At 40.8% G+C, this 20,277-nt stretch overlaps 2 protein-coding genes across 2 annotated transcripts in view; both read left to right on the forward strand.

Annotated features, from left to right (window-relative positions):
- The window catches only part of LOC134802150 (zinc finger protein 25-like), a 371,645-nt gene that overhangs the window by 94,903 nt on the left and 256,465 nt on the right, over window positions 1-20,277 (forward strand). The gene's annotated exons all lie outside the window — the stretch shown is intronic.
- Window positions 6,256-19,311, forward strand: LOC134802292 (oocyte zinc finger protein XlCOF6-like). The gene is made up of 5 exons (XM_063774874.1): window positions 6,256-6,730; window positions 8,162-8,305; window positions 8,779-8,880; window positions 9,393-9,587; window positions 16,945-19,311. Exons 1-5 carry the CDS (start codon window positions 6,385-6,387, stop codon window positions 18,651-18,653), a joined length of 2,496 nt encoding a protein of 831 aa, XP_063630944.1. The 5' UTR covers window positions 6,256-6,384; the 3' UTR covers window positions 18,654-19,311.

The following is a 20,277-nucleotide window of genomic DNA, read 5'->3' on the forward strand; positions in this document are numbered from 1 at the left end:
ATTTACCTCCGACGTTTCGAGGACGGCGTTGTCCCCGAGGTCTCGGAGAAGACTGGCTCAAGTTGACATCAACATCTAGCCGCGCGAGTTTTTCGAACTACCCGCACTTGGTCTTACTTGGTTACAACTGTTACTTGGTTACAACTGTTACTGTTTCTTTGGACACATATCTATAGTAAATACATGTTTTTCTGCAGTGCACACAGGCTGCACGTGTAGAAAGTCGTGCAACATGCACGGAACAGGCAGTGTGACTTTCACGTTTATCGAGCAGCTGGCAAACCTGCGGGCTATCATATTGGCACGAACTGACGACGCTCTCCGTTCCCTTTCAATATCAGAGTCGTCACGTCACTTAAATCATCGGTGACGGTCAGCACGTGACCCAAGTATTAAGACGAAACAGGAGCTGTGTTTTTATATTTTAGGTAATGAGGTAAATATACCCGTTTAGTTATATATGTCGAATTACGATGGTCTCAAAGGCGGTGGGCGCGTGGGGGTAGTACGATAATGTATTACTTCACAGCTAAACCAGTATGCTACCATTGCTACCAGTGCATGAAATAAACATTAGGACTCGTTAACCATACTAGTGCCTACTATACTTCAGTACTTAATGTTTAAAAGAACTAATTGCTATTTTTAACTCAAGGGAGCGATATGAAAGTAAAAAGAAACCGTTTAAATCTTTATTCAAGTCAAACTAGGCCGGCTTCAACCCTACATATCTGACCTGAGAAGATTTAGCCCTATATGGGACCGGCAACAAACTCAGAGGGACAAATCTTTTCAAAACAAGTTAAAACAACACATAACACATCATTTCTTTATTTCACAAAAGTAAGCTTCTAATGAAACATAAGAAATCAAAATAACACTTGAAATAAAACACTTAGCTAAATGGTTAAAGAACGCGGGATTATATAAGCTATGAGAATAATCCTTCAGGTATAAAAACCTTCAGGAACGTAGCGAGTTAGAGCTCGTTCCCACTATGTCGGATGTCGTGGCGATTTTTAATCGTACGTTCCACTGGCAGAACATTTTATATGAAGCTGTTCACACTCGTCCGACAACGATTTTGTGTCGGATACGACATAAAATGTCGTGCGTTTTGCCAGCCCTCCCAGCCCGGAAAAAAATCGTGTCGTGTCTCGCTCGCGTACGAGTGAATATAGCGCTGTTCACATTTTGTCGGATGTCGGAACGATTTCGCCCGCGCCGCCCGCGCGGCACCCCCTCACACACCCGCGCGTCGCTGCCGCGTCGTTGCGATCGCTCGCATTGCGCAAACATATTTTGGCGCGGAAGGAGAGTATTGTGTTTTTATGCTGCAAAATTGTAATAATGGCTGTACTTAATATAAATTCTGAAGATTTGATCGCACTTGTTCAGGAAAGAGGTTATTTGGGACAAGACTATAGAAGAATATAAAAATAAGCATTTGAAGTTGATTAATTCAACTATCAAATTCTGAAATATTCCTAAGGTAAATCTTTCCCTGAGAATTGGGTGTACCCAATATCTCCTTTTTTTAACTGCCTCTAATCGTTTCTTTCGCAAATAATACAAAACCACAAACATTTCGTCGACGTTCATCTTGTACTAAGCCTCGCTACCCACTCGAAAAATACGCGCCAGCTGCGATCGTGCACGACAGACGACTAGTGGGAACAGTACCGCCGACACCCGATTGAAATCCGGATCCGACATCCGACATAGTGAGAACAGCGGCAACGACACACGATTAAAAATCGCCACGACATCCGACATAGTGGGAACGAGCTCTTAGGCACGAGGTTGGCTAACGAGTACGTCCGATCTCTAGCGCGGTCCGATCAAGAAGAACTACCAGCGGCGGAGCCTCTCTGCTCCCGCCTCAAAGTCAAGTTGGCAAACCTGCTCGACCAGTCTACCAACATACCGACAAAAATGCCAACTCGTACCTACGCTCACTCGAGAGAAACCTCTCGACGTTCCAAAGCCTTCTCACTGTCATCTCAGTTCAACAACACGCCAATAGATGGCGTTACTCTCTACGCAACTTTATTTCAACAATGCGCCAATAGACGGAGTTACTCTCTACACAACTTTATTTATTTTGTTACAACCAAATAAAGCCTGACAACAGTTTATTTGACCCTCGCCATTTTGCGGATTTTCAATGGTACTAATTTCTTTTACTGGCAACAAGTACTCTTTGACAACGAACGTTGGATGTCATCGAATGTCACCGATGTAAACAAATGGAAAATATCTACGAATATATTCAAATATAAACGGTTTTATTACAAAAAAGCCAAAAAAAATTACCAAAGATGCGAAAAAAATTGTAGTAAATGCAATCAAATACTTACAGCTTAAAAAAGACGAAGGATTACATAGCATTCCAATAAACAATGTTTTAAAGTTGGTTGTTGACATGACCGGTATTGACATTTTATAGTGCGGTTTTATTGAACTGGTTAGTTGTTTGGTTTAAACTTTAATATTTCATTTATGGTTTATGTAGATCGACGATAAAAATCCTATAATCGAATTGGAGACTGAACGTTTTATAATCGAGGTTGGTGGTCCTGAAAGCGACACAACATCTGATGAAAATCAGACTTCGTCAGAGTCAGAAAACGAAGAATATATAAATATTGAATATTTAGAATCAGATTTTGACGAATAGGTATATTGAAAGAACCGAATTCTCTGTAAGCAATGTTTTGACATTATACGAGTATCAACATGAAGCCAATGCCCACTACCCCGACTATACATGACGTACGCACATTATTGCCATACGTAAGCTGTTTGCAGCGACACTATCTCAGGGTTAAATAAACTGTTGTCAGGCTTTAATAACATTGCTAATCGATTTTATACAGGCGTCTAAAATAATGAACTATAACGCTGCAACACGTCTTTCTGGTGTCAGGGTCCGACACATATATATATATATATATATATATGTCGGAAACCGATGGTCATAAAGGCGGTGGGCGCGTGGGGGTAGTACCTAGATGTATTACTTCACAGTTAAACCAGTATGCTACCATTGCTACCAGTGCACGAAATAAACCTTCGGACTCGTTAACCATACTAGCGCCTACTATATTTCAGTACTAAATGTTTAAAATAACTAATTGCTATTTTTAACTCAAGGGATCGATATGAAACTAAAAAGATCACATAATAATCGTTTTAATCTTTATTCAAGTCAAACTAGGCCGGCTCCAACCCTACACCTCTGACCTGAGAAGATTTAGCCCTATACGGGACCGGCAACAAACACACGAGGGACAAATCTTTTCAAAACAACACATAACACATCCTTTCTTTATTTCACAAAAGTAAGCTTCTAATGAAACATAAGAAATCAAAATAACACTTGAAATAAGACACTTAGCTAAATGGTTAAAGAACGTTGGATTCTATAAGCTATCAGAATAATCCTTCAGGTATAAGCCTTCAGGAACGTGGCGAGTTAGGCACGAGGTTGGCTAACGAGTACGTCCTATCTCTAGCGCGGCCCGATCAAGAGGAACTACCAGCGGCGGAGCCTCTCCGCTCCCGCCTCAGTCAAGTTGGCAAACCTGCTCGACCAGTCTACCAACATAACAAAAAAATGCCAACTCGTGCCTACGTTCACCCAAGAGAAACCTCTTGACGTTCCAAAGCCTTCTACCTGTCATTTTAATTCAACAACCCGCCAATAGATGGCGTTACTCTCTACGCAACTTTATTTCAACAATGCGCCAATAGACGGCGTTACTCTCTACGCAACTTTATTTATTTCGTTACAAGCAAATAATACGTAGCTCAACATTGCTAATCAATTTTATACAGGCGTCTAAAATAATGAACTATAACGCTGCAATACGTCTTTCTGGTGTCAGGCTCCGACATATGTATTCAAATTCAAATTTTCTATGGGACGATATCCCTTCGCACCTACATTTTTCAAATTTGCCGCCTTTTTCTACTGTCAAGATCTGCTTGACCCGCTATATATACCCGTATAAGCCCCCATTCACACGACGGCTTTTTCAACGCGCGTTAAAAAAGCGTTTGAATGACACAAATGGATACGTGTGTATTTATTCACACGACAGCGGTGGCGCTTTTTATCAAGCGTTGTTGGATTTTCGACTTTAAGCCTTGGACGTTAAGTCGAAATTAGAGTGCGGACAGATTCAAGCGCTTTTTTAACGCGCGTTGAAAAAGCTGTCGTGCGAATGGGGGCTAAGCCGCGTTTAATTACAACACGCTGCGTGCGTTTTGAAAATAAAACTGCGAAATTTATTCGAATATAAAAAGTATATATAAAATACTAAGATACCAACGGAAAGTATCTAAATACAAGTTACAAGATTTTTTTTTTTAAAGTATCTTGTATAAGATGGATATACAAGATACGTATCTTGTATCGTATCTTACGAGTGGATTCTAGACGGGGTGATCAAATCGACCGATTTGAACAGAAATGTAATTGGCGTCAATTTCCAATTTAGTCACCAATCTTAGATTTATGGAGATATTAGCGCCCTTTAATTGAAAAAAATGCCCCAAAATAAAAATACTGGCGTCACAAATTGGTACCTATTCTTGCGTCCGCACTCCATTTTATCGGTAATATCGGTCATAATCAGCGAGCCAAATTGGAGTTTGCGTCCGCACGTCCTGATTCGATCGGACAATTTAATCAGATTGGCGAAAAATTGACTCGTCTGGCTGGACACGGCTGTCACATCTCTGACAATTAATGATTCTTCTGCATATATATTTCAATCATTTATTTTACGCTTAGAGAATATAACCAAACGGAGTGGTCATTAACAGGCGTTCCCCTCTGTCGAAAATAGGCGGCCAATGGTCAACCACATGTATGGAATGACGTTTATCTGACATGACGTACCTATACATTTGATGTGCCCCTTCCCCGCAAAAAACGGCAGACTATTTTGTACCGAGAATTATACAGGGTGACCTTAGCCATTGGACAAACCCTGAAATCCCACGTGGGGTTACTTCTCAGAAATGCTCTAATGGTAATAGTTTTTTAATTAGGACAAAAGATAAAGAATTAAATTTTCAAACAAAAGTTATTTCCAATAATCGACATCAAAAAGAAACATACTGTATTAATCATTGGCAGTGCTATTGACAATTTGTTTGAAAATGTGCGGCAATGATGACATTTGTCAAAAGTCAGAATCTCTTTTTTTTTTTTTCGTCCATCAGGACAGGCTAAAGCTCTAAGCCATACTGCCTAGTCATAAGTAGATTTTTTGTCTTTTCAGTAAGTTCAATCCGGTAAACGTCTTCAGTAAATACTATTCATATCAAGTCGATTCCGATAGTAATGTCTTCAGTAGTCTTGGTCATATCCATTAAACATCCATTCTCATTGGTGATTTAGCTATTGTAAAGCGATAGCGAACTTTACAAGGAACACTTGGACAACCGGCCGTTGACTCCAAAATGATGGTTAAACGTGCTTCAAGATTAATTCTCCATTCACTGCACACTACCACATTAGTTTACTGTATAATAGGCTATCGATATTACACTTTAAACAATATTAATGAGCAAAAAACAAAGTAAGTGATCTCGACGCGTGCCATCAAGATGGCGCTCGAACCAGAACGTCCAAAAGAATCTCATTAATGTCATAAATAAAAAAGATAATCAAAACGGTCGAAGAAGGTTTCATACTATTTATTGCCTCAGGAGCTACTAACACATACAGGTTGCTCCAAAGTAAAAAAATCGTAATTTGTTAATTTCTTCGTAACCGCTACACCGATTGTTATGATACTTTGTATACTGGTTCTAAATACCTTAATGCATATGTACATTTCGGCTTTGTCCAATGGCTAGGGACACCCGGTAGACATGGCGTCTCCGTTGGTTATATATATCCTCTAAGTTGTATTGTAATCCTTTAAGTAGCTAACACACTATCGCACCGCACCAAGGTCATTGTGGGACGCACCCATAAGTAAGAGGGAGAAAGAGATGTCGCTTTCTCCCTCTTACTTATGGGTGCGTCCCACAATGTACCTTGGTGCGGTGCGGTAGTGTGTTAGGGCTATTAATTCCGCATCTGCTTTACTCGTCTGGCTGAATGCGGCAGGAGCGCGATGCTATTAAAAAAAACTCAACTGACACAATCACTGCTTGCTGCTGTCATTTTGGGATTTTTGGGTTATATTATATGGTTGTATTCTCTTTGTTTACAGTGATTTTCTTTTCTGCGGAAAATTGAACAAATTGAGTTTATTTCAACAAGAATAGTATTCTCAAATAATCTCCTAGTATTCTAAAACGTAGTGTTCCAGCCAGTGTTCTTTGTAGTATAGCTTTAATTCCTGTTTTGGTATATTCTGTATGGATTCGAAAAAATATCCTATTTCGATGGAGTATTCAGCGTTACAGGGCACAAAGAATGTTTGCGTAAGGGTTCAGCGCTGTGAGGAAGCGTGTATAACATATGAGCCCACGTCCGTGGAAGTGTCTGTGAAGATTGAGCCGCTGGATGATGTGTATGTAAAGGACGAGTCCAAACGCGAATGTGTATACATACAAGCTGAGCCATCGTGCTCAGATGTGAGTGTAAAAGACGAGTCGGCCGGCGTGAGCGCGGCGACGGGGCTGTACTCCGAACACGCCGTTAAAGATGAGCTCGTGCTCGGCCCCGTGCTAGTGGAGCGGCGCGTGCGCCACGCACCAACAGGTCGGTTGTGGGATCTAACTATAATCAACACGGAGACTTTCGCTAACGCTTCAGTCAACTATGAGAAATGAGGGATGGACCGAATATGGACTTTGACGAATACGAATATTCGGTTCAATGTTCGTATTCGGCCGAATAGTTCGGTTCGAACTGCCGAACATTTTATTTATTTATATTTACATTTTAATTTTTTTGAGCGTCTGCTAGCTGACGCGAATGCACTTCGCGGTCAGGCATGAGATGGTCCCGTTTCATTTCTTAAACATTCCTGGCCTTTCCAGAGGGAAGGTTAACAAACACATGCGGTTTTAGCCCAACTGAATATTCGGTTCGGTATGATCTGAACCAAACACAGATATTTGTTCCTTAGTCATGGGTGTTTTCTATGTGTATGTATGTGTGTGTAAGTGTGTGTGTATTATATCGTCACCTGGGCTATAAGGCTATAACCGCGAACATCGAAGTTCGCAAATTGCGGGCATTTTTCTCTGTCAGTCTAATTACGCCTACATTGGAGTAAAAGAGAAAGATCCCGAACAGTTCAATGTCAGCCCCCTCAGGTCCCCTGGTTTGACAAAAAGCTTAGCAGGAAACAGGTAGTATCACTCCTCAGACTTCGTTCCGGGCACATTCCGTCAAACAAATTCAAGCACCTGATGAAACTAGCGCATCACCAAATTGCCAAGAGTGCGATAAAATAGAAGATGTTCACCACGTATTGATGGAATGTGTCCGTAATGAGGCACTGAGGAATAACATGACATTTATTAAATCTACCAACATAGGTAGTTGCAACATCGTCCTGGCATCTCCACTATCAGACGAGGCCAGGTTGATGTGCAAACTATACTTAAATGTGATGTAGTGGTGTAGGTAATACTTCACTACTATATCATTATTACTATTATATCTCATTACGGGGGTGATATTGTCAGTGCGTGACAAAACCCCTTAAAAAAAAAAACAGATTTAAAAAAAAAAACCTTCCCTCTGGAACGGCCGGGAATGTTTATGAAAAGACACGGGACCGTATCATGCCTGACCGCAAAGTGTACCCGCGTCAGGTCATGCCCAAAAAAAGAATTAGTTTGCTAACATTGAAAAATATGCCAAATACCGAATATTCGGCCCATATCTAGATCTAACTATAACTTTGAGGACTAACCTGGCCTATAGCTGTGCTGCTCTAATGAGAACATTCTCCATAAAAACAGAGAACATTCTCGAGATCGACACAACTATAGTCTGGCCTAGTGGATAATGACCATGCTGCCTAAGAAGCTGAATGCCCTGGGTTTGAATCCCTGTAAAAGCATTTATTTTTGTGATGAACACAGATGCTTGTTTTGGGGCTAGGTTGATCTGTGTGAGATATCCTAATATTTATTTATTTATGAGTAAGTAATTGTTTTAATCTGCGGGTGATTTCAGCTTTCAACACAGATATTGAAGCCAAGCAGTCATGCGAGATTGTCCCAGAGAGCACAGACGGAGACAGCCAAAGACAAGTTCCGGAACCTGGCGTAGAAGAACTTAGGAACACCAAAGTTGGGAAAGCTAAAAGGAACAATCGAGGTAAGGGATCCGTGTAGACATGTAGTATTTAATTTGTCTGTGGCAAGGCCATCTTAAAGCAAACAGTTCGGAAGAAGACGCTATACAAATACAAAAAAAAAGGCCGTTTTAAACTATGCTAGGTCCCTTGGGCAAATAAGAATTAGGGGCCCTTTTGGAAAGTAAAGGAAGCGAATTAAGAAAACTATCATTTTTCTACTATAATCTTCTATTTTTTATGGGTATAATCAAATATACTGTTACTGTGTGTCCTTCAGGGCCCCGTGTGCCCTTATGGTAAAGACGGTATTGGTGGTGTGATAATACTCATGCTATTGTGAGTATCCTTAGTATTGTTGATAATGCGTAATGCTTAGCATGGTCATTTATTTTATTATACATTTTTTTGTTTCAATTACATATATCATAAGTACCATGCATATAATTACTGTTGAGTGAGACACTCCGACAATAGTATAACTTTTGAGTGGCAGTTGTGACGCGGCCATTGCGAGAGATGGAGACGAGTGCTGACGCCGGCAGCATGTCGCCGGCGCGCGTGAAGCAGGAGGCAGAGACGGACCGGTCGGAAATGCGTAAGCTCATCACTACACCTTATAAAACAAAGTCCCCCACCGCGTCTGTCTTCTTGTTTGTATATTCGCGATAAACTCTAAAACTACTGAACGGATTTTCATGCGGTTTTCACCTATCAATAAAGTGATTCTTGAAAAAGATTTCGGTGTATAATTTGTTAACCCGTGCGAAGCCGGGATGGGTCGCTAATAGAATCTATACAGAGATAAATTCAATTCGTTCATTCAATCTGTATTATAACTTCAACTTAACTGATTTCATCTATTAAATATATAAAACATTCTCAAAAACAGGTACCAGAGGAGAAAATGTACATTCTTATACAAAACCTGTGGACTAATGGAATTTAGTCAGCTGCATTACTATTTATTCATTTATATATACATTGAAGTGTTGGCCTGGTTGTCCCAATAAACACACATGTAGGCAGCATTGTAAACAATCTATGTTGATTCATCCATATATTTGTCTGACTTACAACTCTAATGGTAATTACAACCCTTTGTTTCAGCCCTTATTAAGGAGGAAGCCGAATTTATGGATGAGGAGGCGCGTGTGAAGGAGGAGTGTGAGGACAGCACAGACGGGTGCAGCGTGAGCGAGGCAGCCATGCTGGCCGGCCTGTACGCCGAGCACGTGGTCAAGGACGAGCTCGTGCTGGGGCCGGAGCGCCCGCACCGCCCCACAGTCGCCCCGGTGGTGAGAGGTGTGTTGATTGTTGTTTAACTACTGTTGGAACTACTCCGCAAAGCTCCTCCCAACACACACATTCAAACTACCATAACACACTCACACACACCAACACAGAGTCTATATAGAGAGTAAATTCTATAAATATGTTTTCTATTTTTCTACAATCAAATTTGTAATTAATCTTCAGCTGAATTAATTAAAATTTTCCGTTTAGTTGTGATGATGATGTATAAGAATATGTTTAGATGGTACATATTGATAGTTCGGTTTGTGATGTTTTATAGCTAGAGTTTTCTCTGCGTTGGTGTGGTAAATATTGTGTGTTTCACTTCATTCATTTAATCATTGCTTTGTGTGTACAAAAATATCTTATGATTATTGTATATGTTTCAACACAACCCTGTAAGGGCACGGCAATAAAATTACAAACTAATCAACTACTTAACCTAGTAACACTATTAAATATACAGTATGTAATGACCGGCCGTAGATAAGGGCGGCAGAGAGGTCGACACGAATAAATATTAAACATTTCCTCCGGAGTCTAGATATTCACTTACAGAGTAGAATGCTTTGTCTACGAGGAATGCCTTTAAACTTTTCAGGAATTTATTATCATTTAGCTAATTTTTTATGTAATTAGGTAGTTTATAATAAATTTTAATTGACATTGGGTAGGGACCGTTTTTATGAATGGCTAATTTAGATGTGGTTTGGATCAAATTATTTTTGAAACGGGTTTCGAATCGCCGGGGTATATCTCCGAATTTAGAATAGAAATCAGGGTGCTCTTTTATAAATTTACACAATTCGAAAATATATATATGCAAGGTACCGTCAGAATTCCAAGATTTCTAAAATGTGGCTTACTACTATTAGCACATTAGGTAGTGTAATATTCGCTAAAATGCGAATGCATTTCTTTTGCAATATTAGTAAGTCGTCTGCGTTTGTACTGTTTCCCCATAAAATGATGGCATAGCGAAACCATGCCTGGGCAAAAGCATAGTAAGCTGTTAGGGCTGTTTGGAAGTCTGTGGTCATTTTTAATTGTCGCAAGGCGTAAATAAATTCGCTAAGTTTGGATTTAATTTTTTCTATGTGGTCTTTCCAATTCAAGTGAGAGTCTATCGTTATACCGAGAAGTGGGAAGGAGGGCACGCATTCTATTTTGTTATGTTGGAATTCAAAATGTATGTCTAACTCTTGTTTTTGGTGGGGCCTGAATTGCATAATTTTTGTTTTTGAAAAATTGATTTCTAGATTGTGGTCATTTGTCCAGTTTACGATGCTTGTTACAACTTCCGATAGTTTGTCATTGAGATTTGTATTGCAAGTGCATGATAGTAACAATGAGAAATCATCCGCAAACATTACGCATTTTTCATTTAGAGATTTTGGAAGGTCGTTAATATTAAACATTTCCTCCGGAGTCTAGATATTCACTTACAGAGTAGAATGCTTTGTCTACGACTAATGCCTTTAAACTTTTCAGGAATTTATTATCATTTAGCTCATTTTTTATGTAATTAGGTAGTTTATAATAAATTTTAATTGACATTGTGTAGGGACCGTTTTTATGAATGGCTAATTTAGATGTGGTTTGGATCAAATTATTTTTGAAACGGGTTTCGAATCGCCGGGGTATATCTCCGAATTTAGAATAGAAATCAGGGTGCTCTTTTATAAATTTACACAATTCGAAAATATATATATATGCAAGGTACCGTCAGAATTCCAAGATTTCTAAAATGTGGCTTACTACTATTAGCACATTAGGTAGTGTAATATTCGCTAAAATGCGAATGCATTTCTTTTGCAATATTAGTAAGTCGTCTGCGTTTGTACTGTTTCCCCATAAAATGATGGCATAGCGAAACCATGCCTGGGCAAAAGCATAGTAAGCTGTTAGGGCTGTTTGCAAGTCTGTGGTCATTTTTAATTGTCGCAAGGCGTAAATAAATTGGCTAAGTTTGGATTTAATTTTTTCTATGTGGTCTTTCCAATTCAAGTGAGAGTCTATCGTTATACCGAGAAGTGGGAAGGAGGGCACGCATTTTATTTTGTTTTGTTGGAATTCAAAATGTATGTCTAACTCTTGTTTTTGGTGGGGACTGAATTGCATAATTTTTGTTTTTGAAAAATTGATTTCTAGATTGTGGTCATTTGTCCAGTTTACGATGCTTGTTACAACTTCCGATAGTTTGTCATTGAGATTTGTATTGCAAGTGCATGATAGTAACAATGAGAAATCATCCGCAAACATTACGCATTTTTCATTTAGAGATTTTGGAAGGTCGTTTATGTAAATAATGAACAGCAGGCAGCCAATCACGCTTCCCTGCGGAATGGAGTCAGACACGGGCTGGACATCCGACCTCTTCTTCTTCTTCTTTGTCCTCGCCTTTGTCCCGCTACACGGGGTCGGCTTTCCTAACCATGTCACGCCATTTATTGCGGTCATACACGTCATTAGATTCCAATGAGTGAGTTTTCATGTCCCTTTGGACAGTCGTTAGCCATGTAGCTAGCGGCCTACCTCTTCCCCTTTTGTCTGTTGCGATGGAAAGGCACTTTTTCACGACATAATCGTCTGGTCTACGCATCACATGGCCATACCACCTGAGTCTGGTCTCTGCAAGTTTATCAGCAATCGGGGCCACCTTCAGACTACCTCAAATGTACTCATTGCGAACTTTGTCTTTTAACGTGACACCACTCGACCATCTCAGCATTCGCATTTCGACGGTGTGGAGCTTCTGTGTGTGTGTGTTTTTCGCAGCCCATGCTTCAGTGCCATATAGTATTGTCGGTCTTATTGCAGTCTTATACACTTTGCCTTTGGTTCTTACTGGCATCTTTGTATCACACATAACTCCAGTAAGTTGGCGCCATTTGTTCCACCCTGCTGTGACTCTGTGCGTAGCATCCGCATCTATCGTGCCATCGTCTGATATCACAGGTCCAAGATACTTAAATTTGTTAACTTGGGGCAGCTTGATATTGTCTAATGTGATATCAGTATCCGCCGGATGTACGCGGTTGAAGTGGCAGACCATGTATTCTGTTTTTGTCCTACTTATTCTTAATCCATTATTTTCCAGGGCTTCCCTCCATTGTTCTAAATTTTGTTGAATGCTATGTTTACTGTCCGATATTAACACAACATCATCAGCATACAGTAAGTTCCAGGGTGTAGGCTTTTTTTTTTTTTCGTTAAATAGTTCATAGCGATATTGAACAGCAATGGCCTTAGACCGCTGCCTTGATGTACACCCACTTTAACATCGAAGCTTTCAGACAGACCAGCAGGGCTTCTGACGACTGTATGAACATTGCTGTACATGTCCATGATGATTTTCACATACTGTTCGGGGACATTGTGCGCTCTTAAGGCTTGCCATATAAGGGCTCTAGGTACTCTGTCAAACGCCTTTTCTAAATCAATAAAGACCATCCATAGCGTCTGTTTCTTATCCCTTGCTTTTTCCATTACCGTTCTTACTGCATGAATTGCATCCATAGTTCCCTTCCCAGGGGTGAAGCCGAATTGGTTTTCTGTAATGTTAACTAGTTTAAGAAGGGCAAGAAGGCGCTGATTTATGACCCTTTCCCAGATTTTTAGGGTATGCGAGGTGAGCTTGATTCCTCTGAAGTTCTCGCATGAGCGTACATCCCCTTTGTTTTTATAGAAGGGTACAAGTGAACTTTTCCTCCATGATTCTGGCATTTTGCCATCCATCACGATGTTGTTAAAAAGGTAAGTAAGCCATGCGACACCGTCTTCTTTCAGTAGTTTCCAAACCTCTGCTGGTATTTCATCTGGACCCGTAGCTTTGCAATTTTTCATTTTGGAGATAGCTCTTCTAACCTCTTCTCTAATTACTGCCTCAATTGGGCCTTGAACTGCAGGTTCTTGTCTCTCTCGTTGTCTGGGAAACTCCTCATTTAACAGTCCGTTATAGTATTTGAACCATCTCCTATTAATGTCTGCATCCGATGTAAGAACTGTAAGAAGAACACCTTCTTTGTTTTTAATATATTTCGTACTGCTAAAATCTTGTGTGCTTCTAGATCTAAGTTTAGCAATTTTGAAAATTTCGTAATCATTTACTTGTTCAAGCCGCTTGTAGAGATCTTTGTCGGACTCGTCCTTCTGTATTGCAACCGTTCTCCTGGCTTCTTTTTTAGCAATTTTGTATTTTTCTTTATCTTCATCGGGGCCAGATGTTTGCCATTCTTTGAAAAGTCGTTTCTTTTCCGTTACGCTGCTTTTAGCTTGGTCATTCCACCACTTGGTGTCTTTAGAGTTGTGTAAAGCACCTTTGCTAAGGCCCAGTATCTGTTTGGCGGTTGCAGTGCAGGTTTTCTCAAAGTTTATCCATTGTTGATTTGGAGAGTCACCCTGGTTTTCAATTAATGATCAACTAATTTTTCTTTTAAGATTTCACCTTTAACCCCTTTAAGTGTGTGCCATTTTATTTTTTCTATTCTATTGATTTTAAATTTTATTGGTCTTTTTAGTTTAATCGCAAGGACCAATAATCTGTGCTGTGACGTCAGCGGTTCCCCTGGAATTACTTTACAGTCTTTTACTAGCCTTAAATTTCTATTATCGACCAGGAAGTAATCTATTTAAGTATTTGATGCTCCGCTTTTGAAGGTAATTAAGTGCTCATCTTTTTTCTGATAAAAAGTGTTTACGATAGCCAAATTTTGTGAAACAGCAAAGTTTAGGATCCTATCTCTGCTAGCATTTCGGCTTCCATAGCCAAAACCACCATGAAATCCGTCATATCCATCTATCTTACGGCCCACGTGCCCATTCAAGTCACCACAAATAAGTTTCTGTTCCTTGCTTGGGATATGTCTTACCAAAGAATCCAGTCCTTCACAGAACTCATCCTTATCAGCTTCCGGGCAGTTTGTTTGTGGAGCGTAGACCGACACTACATTCAGGCATGGTTGGTTATCTAATCTAATGCAATTTTAACCGATATGATTCGGTCGCTAATCCTGTTTATTTGTACGATTTTATCACTTAAATTCTTACATAGTATGACACCTACGCCGTTTCTAGTATTTGTAGTTCCATTATAAATAAGCTTAAAACCCTTCCCTATCTGTCGTGATTTAGCGCCTCTCCATTTAGTCTCTTGTAAGCAACATATGTCTATATTTCTTCTTTCAAGTATGGCACTTAGTTCTGCGCTTCGTCCTGTCATGGATCCAATATTCCAGGTGGCTACTCGCATCTGGATTACTGGAGCCGTGCTCTGATTCTTCTTTCCGTCGCTTGTGGGGAACGCCCTAGTATTATTCGTATCTCCATTTGTGCCGTCGCTTAAGGGGGACGCCCTATCATTCCTCATCCTTGTTTTTCACTTGTATGACATGGTTAATATGGGTTTTGGCGAGAGATTTTTACGACCGGCTGCCGCCTGACGTCAAGGTAGTAACTCTCCTGGAGAGGTGTGGATGCCGCCGTTGGACCGAAGTCTCCTCCGCCGCCAGGCCTACTACACCACCCTACCTAGTAGTGTAGTTCCACCGGAACCTGTGGCCTCAATATGTGAGGGCAGCTTGCCGTTGGGATTTGCCTCTTCCGCCTGCTCTGCCGTACCAGTGGTTTCCACCTCCGCCGTCTCAGCCGTTGAGGACTTCACCCGTAACCCTGGGCATGGGTTCCGCGCTATACCCCGCGGACCTGGGTCCCTGTCCGAACTTCGCCACCTCCTCCCTTCAGCCTACTGAAGTGAGACGTGCCCACCCCCGCGACTGGGACGCGCCGGACAGGATTTACCCCAGTGGAGAGCAGAGAAGGGGCTCTGTCCTCCCTGGGGCCGGGTTAGTGCCTCGTATGAGTCCGAGAGCACTGGCTGGCTGGACATCCGACCTGATGGTACTAATTTCTCTTGATTGGTTATTTGTGCGTTCGATATCAAGGTACTGCTTTCGGTTGCTTAAATATGATGTGAACCACTTATGAGTAACTCCTCGCACTCCAATTCCGTATAATTTATCGAGTAATATACTAAATTTTACTTTTTCGTAGGCATTCTTCATATCGAACAACACACCTATCGCGTATTCTTTTTTGTACGTAGAAGGTAGGATCGCATAGAAGTGGTATACGCGTGCCTCCGTGAGGGACAAAACATACGCAAATGCGACACTGTGATTGGTCGAATTCATTTGTTGCCCACCATTCTCCATACTAATAAAAAGGTGGGGAACAAACAAAAAGTGAGACTGTGACAAGGACAAGCAATAATACCGCTTTCTCTGCTACTCCTACTGAAAGATACATAAGACTATCCCGTTCTGTCAGTTACCCCCACCACTCATGCCAGATCCAGGTATATCCTAGATTCATGTTATTGTCTAATATGTTCAAAATGTCGTTGACATATTTGTAAGCCGTAAGCCGCTAAAGTCGTTGACCGCTTCTTCCGAAAACCATTTTGTGCATTGCCAAGGATATTGTATTTCTCACAATAAGAGTAGAGCCGTTTGCACATGGCTTTCTCAAATACTTTAGAAACTGCAGGCAGCAGTGCAATCGGACGATAGTTATTCGGGTCAGTTCGCGTATTCTTTTTATATACAGGTTTTATGACGGCTTGTTTTAACTTATCGGGAAATATACCATCAGAAAAGGACTGATTGATGATAAAAGTGAGCGGCGGAGCTAATACGTCCGCACAAGTTTTTATAAGGGTGGACGGTAGCTCGTCTATTCCATAGCTCGTTTTGCTTTTTAAGCCGCGTACAAGAGAGTAGATTTCATGCAGTTCCACAGGTCGCAGAAACAGTGTTTTCGGTGGGCTGCAGCACAGGCCGGCCGCGCGTGGGCGGCACCGCGTCCGACCGTGCCCGCCCAGCATTGACAAACCAGTTATTAAATGCGATGGCAAACAACTTAGGATCAGATGTTAATTTGTCATTGATAGTAATTTGTATATTTTGCTTGTTACTGCTGATTTTCTTATTGTTGTTCTGATTAATTATTTGCCACATGCATTTTACTTTATTTGATGCCTTGTTCATCTTCGTAATGTATTGTAGTTTTTTAGATTTTATGATAATTCTTTTTAGAGTTTTTTCATAAGACTTATAGTGTTGACTTAAGATTTGGTTTCTTGATGTCGTAACATGAGTTCGTAGCTAGTTTACTCCCATGCTTTAAAACTCTTACACGTTTTGAAGCATCTCAATAGTTATGGATCACCAGCTCATCTATTGTCAAGAATGAAGTTTGAAAGATAATTATTAGTTAAATTAAAGAAACTTATGTAACGCCCTGCCACTGTTACATATTTGTCAGGTTGGTATTTCGGATATTTGAGTATTATTTTGTCGTCTTACAGCGCCCACTCTTGTCTCCTCTGCTGTGGTGTCGGGTCGGCGCCGCTCGTGCTCGGTCAGGCTGGAGCGCCTGCTGGTGGACGCGGAGCGGCGCACCTGCCGGGTCGGGCGCCGCACATACAAGCTGCACGCCACCGAGCTCGCACCCACACCCCATGTCACAACCACCATCTATCAATGTCACCATTGCGGCAAACGGTTCAGGAGCAAGTCGGTTTTGAAGAAGCATGTACACACTCACTCGCCTTTACATAATTCAACCGTAGGGGATTATGGTTTAGAACCACATCAAATGCTACACGGTTACAAAAAACTGTATAAAAAGGATCACATAATTATACACACAGGCGAAAAGCCTTTCAGGTGTAAATACTGTGGCTACGAGAGTAGTAGAAAATCAAATTTACGGAGTCATCTGCTGACTCACACAGACGAGAAGCCTTTCAGGTGTACATACTGTGCCTACAAGTATAAAAGAAAAGCACAATTACAGCTTCACCTGATGACTCACACAGACGAGAAGCCTTTCAGTTGTAGTCACTGTGGCTACAAGTGTAGAAGTAAAGCATATTTACAGCAACACCTGATGATTCACACAGACGAGAAGCCTTTCAGTTGCAGTCACTGTAGCTACAAGTGTAAAAGAAAAGTACAGTTACGGAAACATCTGATGACTCACACAGACGAGAAGCCTTTCAGTTGTAGTCACTGTGGCTACAAGTGTAGAAAAAATGAACAGTTACGGAAACACCTGATGACTCACACAGACGAGAAGCCTTTCAGTTGTAGTCACTGTAGCTACAAGTGTAGAAGTAAAGCATATTTACAGCAACACCTGATGATTCACACAGACGAGAAGCCTTTCAGTTGCAGTCACTGTAGCTACAAGTATAAAAGAAAAGCACAGTTACAGCAACACCTGATGACTCACACAGACGAGAAGCCTTTCGGTTGTAGTCTTTGTAGTTACGAGTGTAGAAGTAAAGAAGTTTTACAGCGTCACCTGATGACTCACACAGACGAGAAGTCTTTCAGTTGTAGTCACTGTAGCTACAAGTGTAGAAGAAAAGCACAGTTACAGTGTCACCTGATGACTCACACAGACGAGAAGCCTTTCAGTTGTAGTCACTGTACCTACAAGTGTAGAAGTAACGCAGATTTACGGAAACACCTGATGACTCACACAGACGAGAAGCCTTTCAGTTGTAGTCACTGTAGCTACAAGTGTAGAAGAAAAGCACAGTTACAGTGTCACCTGATGACTCACACAGACGAGAAGCCTTTCAGTTGTAGTCACTGTACCTACAAGTGTAGAAGTAACGCAGATTTACGGAAACACCTGATGACTCACACAGACGAGAAGCCTTTCAGTTGTAGTCACTGTACCTACAAGTGTAGAAGTAACGCAGATTTACGGAAACACCTGATGACTCACACAGACGAGAAGCCTTTCAGTTGTAGTCACTGTAGCTACAAGGGTAAAAGAAAAAGAGAGTTACAGAGTCACCTGATGACACACACAGACAAGAAGCCTTTCAGGTGTAGGCACTGTGGCTACAAGTGTAGAAGTAATGCAGATTTACAAACTCACCTGATGGCTCGCACAGACGAGAAGCCTTTCAGTTGTAGTCACTGGCTACAAGTGTACAAGATAAAAAGATTTTCAGACTCACCTGATAACTCACACAGACGAGAAACCTTTCAGGTGTAAACACTGTGCCTACATGTGTAAAAGAAAATCAGAATTACGGACTCACCTGAAGAGAAGCCTTTCATGTGTAGTGTAGCCACTGTAGCTACAAGTGTAGAAGGAAATTTGGCTTACGGACTCACCTGTTGACTCACACTGGTGAAAAACCTTTCAAGTGCAAGTACTGTGACCACAGGAGCCGTCGTAAATTCGTCGTGTTCCTATTAATGTATTACTACATGTACACTTTTTGTATCATTCTTACATTTTGTTTTCATTCGGCGATTAAATGCATTGAATTTATCAACTTAGTGTGTCGCCTTTACATTTAATATTCTTTAACTGCATTTCAATCTGATAAATTTTACTTTACTCTGTTTTCATCTTTTGAACTCTAACACCTCAGTTATTCTACGTGCTAATGAACGAAGTGGTCCGAAACTTAGGATCTATTCTAAGGTTTCCAATTTCATTTACGCTTTTTTCTCTCTTTTTGTGCGCATTAGTGCTAGTATTTGTTTAATTAAGAATACTTTGTAACTAACTATGAGTTCCTGTAATTGGCTTTCAGTTTCAAACTTTTTGTCTATTGTAAGTTTAAAGCTGTTGGTTCTCCTTAACGTAGATAAATAAATATATAAAGGAATGTAGTATGTAGTAAAGGTCATTTAAGCACTCACCAAAATATACGCTATACTTTGTATAGCGGCAACAAAAAGGAAAGTTTGATAAATGTATGGAAATATTAGGACCACTAGGACACTTTTTTTCTTCTATAAGGATGAAAAGGGCTCTCAATCCTGACTAGAAATAACAAAACTGTGGCAAAAAAGGTCACAATATATGTATAAAAACCGGACAAGTGCGAGTCGGACTCGCCCACCGAGGGTTCCGTACTTTTTAGTATTTGTTGTTATAGCGGCAACAGAAATACATCATCTGTGAAAATTTCAACTGTTATCACGGTTCATGAGATACAGCCTGGTGACAGACAGACGGACGGACGGACGGACAGCGAAGTCTTAGTAATAGGGTCCCGTTTTACCCTTGGGGTACGGAACCCTAAAAATGGCAAAAAATAAACGAAACGCTCTTCAAAAGATGTTATTCTTGCTGACGTGTTATATTTTAAAGAATATCTATTAACATTATTAAATTACACAACGGGACTTAATCGCGTATTTAAGTTTTTAAGATTTACCTCCGACGTTTCGAGGACGGCGTTGTCCCCGTGGTCTCGGAGAAGACTGGCTCAAGTTGACATCAACATCTAGCCGCGCGAGTTTTTCGAACTACCCGCACTTGGTCTTACTTGGTTACAACTGTTACTTGGTTACAACTGTTACTGTTTCTTTGGACACATATCTATAGTAAATACATGTTTTTCTGCAGTGCACACAAGCTGCACGTGTAGAAAGTCGTGCAACATGCACGGAACAGTGTGACTTTCACGTTTATCGAGCAGCTGGCAAACCTGCGGGCTATCATATTGGCACGAACTGACGACGCTCTCCGTTCCCTTTCAATATCAGAGTCGTCACGTCACTTAAATCATCGGTGACGGTCAGCACGTGACCCAAGTATTAAGACGAAACAGGAGCTGAGTTTTTATATTTTAGGTAATGAGGTAAATATACCCGTTTAG

Source organism: Cydia splendana, chromosome 24 (assembly GCF_910591565.1).
Source record: "Cydia splendana chromosome 24, ilCydSple1.2, whole genome shotgun sequence".
Lineage (NCBI taxonomy): Eukaryota > Metazoa > Arthropoda > Insecta > Lepidoptera > Tortricidae > Cydia > Cydia splendana.

What these genes read in the sequence shown, in the direction of transcription:
- LOC134802292 (XM_063774874.1), top strand. Translation starts at nt 6,385, where the DNA reads ATGGATTCGAAAAAATATCCTATTTCGATGGAGTATTCAGCGTTACAG. An exon ending in CGTGCGCCACGCACCAACAG is followed by an intron (nt 6,731 to 8,161) that starts GTCGGTTGTGGG and finishes GGGTGATTTCAG; the next exon opens with CTTTCAACACAGATATTGAA. An exon ending in AGCTAAAAGGAACAATCGAG is followed by an intron (nt 8,306 to 8,778) that starts GTAAGGGATCCG and finishes TTTGAGTGGCAG; the next exon opens with TTGTGACGCGGCCATTGCGA.